Source organism: Sinocyclocheilus anshuiensis, unplaced genomic scaffold, assembly GCF_001515605.1.
Source record: "Sinocyclocheilus anshuiensis isolate Anshui unplaced genomic scaffold, SAMN03320099.WGS_v1.1 scaffold5974, whole genome shotgun sequence".
Lineage (NCBI taxonomy): Eukaryota > Metazoa > Chordata > Actinopteri > Cypriniformes > Cyprinidae > Sinocyclocheilus > Sinocyclocheilus anshuiensis.
This window is the reverse complement of record NW_015557052.1, coordinates 8,792-13,371: the sequence shown is the minus strand read 5'-3', so window position 1 is coordinate 13,371 and position 4,580 is coordinate 8,792. Positions and strand designations below refer to the sequence as shown.

General features: G+C 36.7%; 1 protein-coding gene across 1 annotated transcript in view; it reads left to right on the top strand.

Moving 5' to 3' along the window:
- LOC107676400 (low-density lipoprotein receptor-related protein 2-like) overlaps nt 1–4,580 on the top strand; it is a 7,294-nt gene that overhangs the window by 1,450 nt on the left and 1,264 nt on the right. The window contains exons 2-5 of the mRNA XM_016470943.1: nt 1,216–1,356; nt 1,506–1,709; nt 3,276–3,447; nt 3,720–3,850. Coding sequence (XP_016326429.1) covers nt 1,216–1,356; nt 1,506–1,709; nt 3,276–3,447; nt 3,720–3,850 — 648 coding nt within the window. The remainder of the gene's footprint in view (nt 1–1,215; nt 1,357–1,505; nt 1,710–3,275; nt 3,448–3,719; nt 3,851–4,580) is intronic.

The window sequence follows — 4,580 nt, the reverse complement described above, 5'->3', positions numbered from 1 at the left end:
CGTGACGATACATTGATGTGTAAAGACATGAAACGATCGGTCTGTGCAAGAAACTGAACAGTATTTATATAGTCTCATAGAGTGTCAATGGTCCATTTGAGAGATAGGTGGTGGTAACGCACTTATAAGTCTGCGATCCGCCATAAAGCAAGAAGAAGACGCGCCACGTGCTGGCTGTCGAGGACGCCCTCAGATACATCTTGGATGCCCTGGGGGTAAGAAGATAAACATCAAATTTTCATTTTTGGGTGAACTATCCCTTTAAAAAACTTGCATGGAAATAAAAATATTGACTTTCACAACTGACTGAAATAAAACAGGTTAGGCTGAAGCACTAAAATTACAAAAACTGAAATAAAAAAAACTAAAATGTAAATAAAATTATTAAAACAAAATAATAAAAATTACGAAAGAACATGATAAAATTGCTAAAACTTAAACTAAAGTTGAAATAAAAAATGAAAAATACTAGAAAGATAATTCAAAATATTAAATTTTACAAAAGTAGATAAATATTACTAAAATAACATGACAGCCAGTTTGACCTCAGATTATATTACAACTTTATTACATTACAACTTGTAATTATATAAAACAAAAAACCTGTTTTTTCAAATCAGAAGTCTTGTTTTTGTGGGAATTAACTACTTATTTTATAAAGCATTGCAAATGACGTAATTAAATTAAAAAATGTGTGCAAAATTGACTTGTTTTAAGTATAAAATACAAAATACTTAAATACAAACGTTATTTTGCATGTTAAAATTTACATATGCAAATGTACAAACATCAAATATATGCAAATAAATACATGAATACTGTATATACAAAATGTTGAATATTTATATATTTTAATATATTAAACTGTATATATGGTGCAATTTCTGTTCCCAATGACTTTGTTTACATCTAGGATTTGTTTTTGGTAATGCACTCACAAGTGGTCAGCGCTAAATACAGGTGAAAACATGGCCCAAAAAGTTGTTATTATTTACTGAATCCACACGTCATGATAGCCTGATTGCATTGCATCATATTTGTGGTTTAAACATCAAGTTACTCTGTCCTGTTGTATCCAGGATAGCAGGGTTGAATCACTGTGCTTAGGAGAGCTTTTCAACGTAGCCACTTTAAATAAAAATACTGCTTGACATCATTCAATTATTGCTATTCTTTTTGTGAGTTATTGACATGAACGTTTGTTTGATTGGACAGCAAGTAACCCCTGTGGCACCGATCGAGGAGGCTGTGAACACATCTGTGTTCTGAGTCACAGAACTGATAACGGCGGTCTGGGATATCGCTGCCGCTGCCGGATGGGTTTCGATCTGCATGCTGACGGCAAGAGATGCATGTGTAAGACAGATCTCAGTCATACCTTGTGTCTTTGGTTACTATTGCATCTTGGCATCTTATGCTTTTTAAGCAGGTCGTATCATGAAAAAACATCCTTTTGAGATGCAACAGCTTGATTTTTTAAGAAATATGCAATATGTGTCTTGCAGCTGTGAGGCAGTTTCTACTGTTCTCCAGTCAGCTGGCGGTCAGAGGAATCCCCTTCAACCTGTCCACGCAGGAAGACATCATTCTCCCCATCACAGGAACTCCATCTTATTTCGTTGGAGTGGACTTCAGTGCTGCGGACAATTCGATTTTCTTCTCTGATACGGGGAAGGACATCATCTACAAACAGAAAGTTGATGGAACCGGTGAGAATGGCGGTTTTTTTATATGCATATATCAGTAAAGCTGCTGTAAGCTTCTTCCAGACATGCAGTATATGCATTTTATACATTTGTAAATGTATGCATGTCATCTTTTTATGTAAAAATATATAAATTGAATCAATTAATTCAATCAGTCAGAATACTATAGCCTGTTACCAATAAAATATGATCAACATCATCAAGAGCCATCGTTGCATTGCCAAGGTGGCACAGAAGCTGGATCTGACATGGCATGTTTATTTACACAGACTGTTTAACGCTGCTCAGAGGTGGCATACATACATGTATTTTAAACAAAGTTATGGCATTAGTGTAATTTTTTTTTGAGCTTGAGAATTTAAAGAGGTGGACAAGCATGCGATCAGAATAAACAAACGATATCGTCCGCTGGTGTGGACGCTAATATAGTATTCTTTATACAGTAGTTATCGTTCTTGGTGTAAACGGGCCTTAATGCTAAACACTGCATAAAACAATGCATGAAAAGAAATGTTTGGTGCATCGTTAGAAGATTGAAATGCAATACCATAATCAACACTTTTTTATTCATTCTTACATTTCACTTATTCGTTTCGTTTATTAATTTTTATATTTCAACCACAACAGTTATAAACAAGTTGCTTTGCTCCTCCGACAAAAGCCTTAGCCTGCCTCCACCAGGTGGTCGTCTTTGTGTCCTACAAAAATAGAAGCACTCATTACTGTAACTGTCACACATCCTTTTTACAGGAAAAAATGGAAACATACTGAAACTCTATCTGTATGCGAGGCAATTTGATGCATTTCTTTATTACAGTAGCATAGTGCAACAGTGTATGCACTCTAAAGTTACTGTACAGAGCAGTCTTACTGTAAGTACACCTACCTGTTTTCCTCCCTGAAGGTTCTGATGATGGAGGCGACGGTGAAGCGACTCAAATTTGGCTGTACTCGTTGCCCAGCCTCCCTCATAGTCATACCATGGACAAGGACATGGTCAACTAAAGTGGCTCGAATTTCATCTGAGACTGCTTGTCTCCTTGCCCTTCTTCTCCCTCCTCCTCCTCCTTCACCACGTCCTCCTCTCCCTCCTCCTTCACTACATCCTCCTCCTCTCCCTCCTTCACCACGTCCTCCTCCTCCTCCTCCTCCTCTTCCTCTTCCTCTTCCTCTTCGACCTATTCCTTCATTTCTCTGTGGATCCATTGTTCCGAAGCTCAGTGAACTGATTCGGGCCCTTTTATCTATTTATTGAAGGATCTGATTGATGTGTGTTAAATTTTGACTCTTAGTGTTTCCACCTGGGTAATTGTTTGCTAATTGAGCTCAAGCTGTGCTGACTTGAGTGATCAGTATTGAATGCTAGTGCTTTCTAAATGACCACATGGTGTAAGCACTGAGAAATGTAGGGATTTGTGTGTAGAGTTTTGCAGTAACAGTTCACCAAATCTGACTCATGTGTTAAAGCAGGGGAATAGTGTTTATAGTTCAGCAAAATGGGTGTGCTTTTTGAAAAATGGCGTTATGGTTTTGAAATTTTTGTTCAAAAGCCTGGTTATAGTGTTTTAGCAATCGAGAAAAACTGTAAAGCAGTGTATGTCTTTGTGCTCGGCAGTTATATTTTCTGGACTGACTGGTACCGTCCTGCGAAGATTATGCGGGCCTGGGGTGACGGGTCACATGCTCAGTCGATTGTAAACACCACTCTTGGCTGGCCGAATGGCTTGGCCATTGACTGGAGGCGAGTAACAGTTCCCAGAATGAAACTACAACAATACGGCATTCAGTTGTGCTCATAATACTACAAACAATGATCCATTTCTGTTTCATTCATAAACCTTCCTCTCTTTGCTTTAACTTCTATGGCTTCCTGAAGCCGTGATTCATCATTATTTGTTTTGTTGCACATTCAATAGCACACTCACTCCTAATCTCCTTAAATCATGATCTGACATAATCCTGTTTCTCAGCATTGGTCTAAAACTCTCTCTTGATCATGTCTCTGCCTCTCAGTGCCATGCGGCTGTATTGGGTGGACGCTTTCTTTGATAAGATCGAGCACAGCAACTTTGACGGACAAAACAGGTTGTCTTTGGATCGCATCACTCAGATCTCCCATCCGTTTGGACTTACTGTCTTTGGAGGTGCGTTTATCTATCTATCTATCTATCTATCTATATCGTTCTATCGTTCTATCGTTCTATCTATCTATCTATCGTTCTGTTGTTCTATCATTCTATTGTTCTATTGTTCTATCGTTCTATCGTTCTATCGTTCTATTGTTCTATCGTTCCATCGTTCTATTGTTCTGTCTATCATCCTGTCCATCTGTCGTTCTGTTGTTGTGACTATCTATTTATCTATCTATCTATCTATCTATCTATCTATCTATCTATCTATCTATCTATCTATCTATCTATCTATCTATCTATCTATCTATCTATCTATCTATCTATCTATCTATCTATCTATCTATCTATCTATCTATCTATCTATCTATCTATCTATCTATCTATCTATCTATCTATCTATCTATCTATCTATCTATCTATCTATCTATCTATCTATCTATCTATCTATCTATCTATCTATCTATCTATCTATCTATCTATCTATCTATCTATCTATCTATCTATCTATCTATCTATCTATCTATCTATCTATCTATCTATCTATCTATCTATCTATCGCTCTATCTATCGTTCTATCGTTCTATCTATCTATCGTTCTATCTATCTATCTATCGCTCTATCTATCGTTCTATCATTCTATCTATCGTTCTATCTATAGTTCTATCTATCTACCGTTCTATGTCGTTCTATCTATCTATCTATCTATCTATCTATCTATCTATCTATCTATCTATCTATCTGT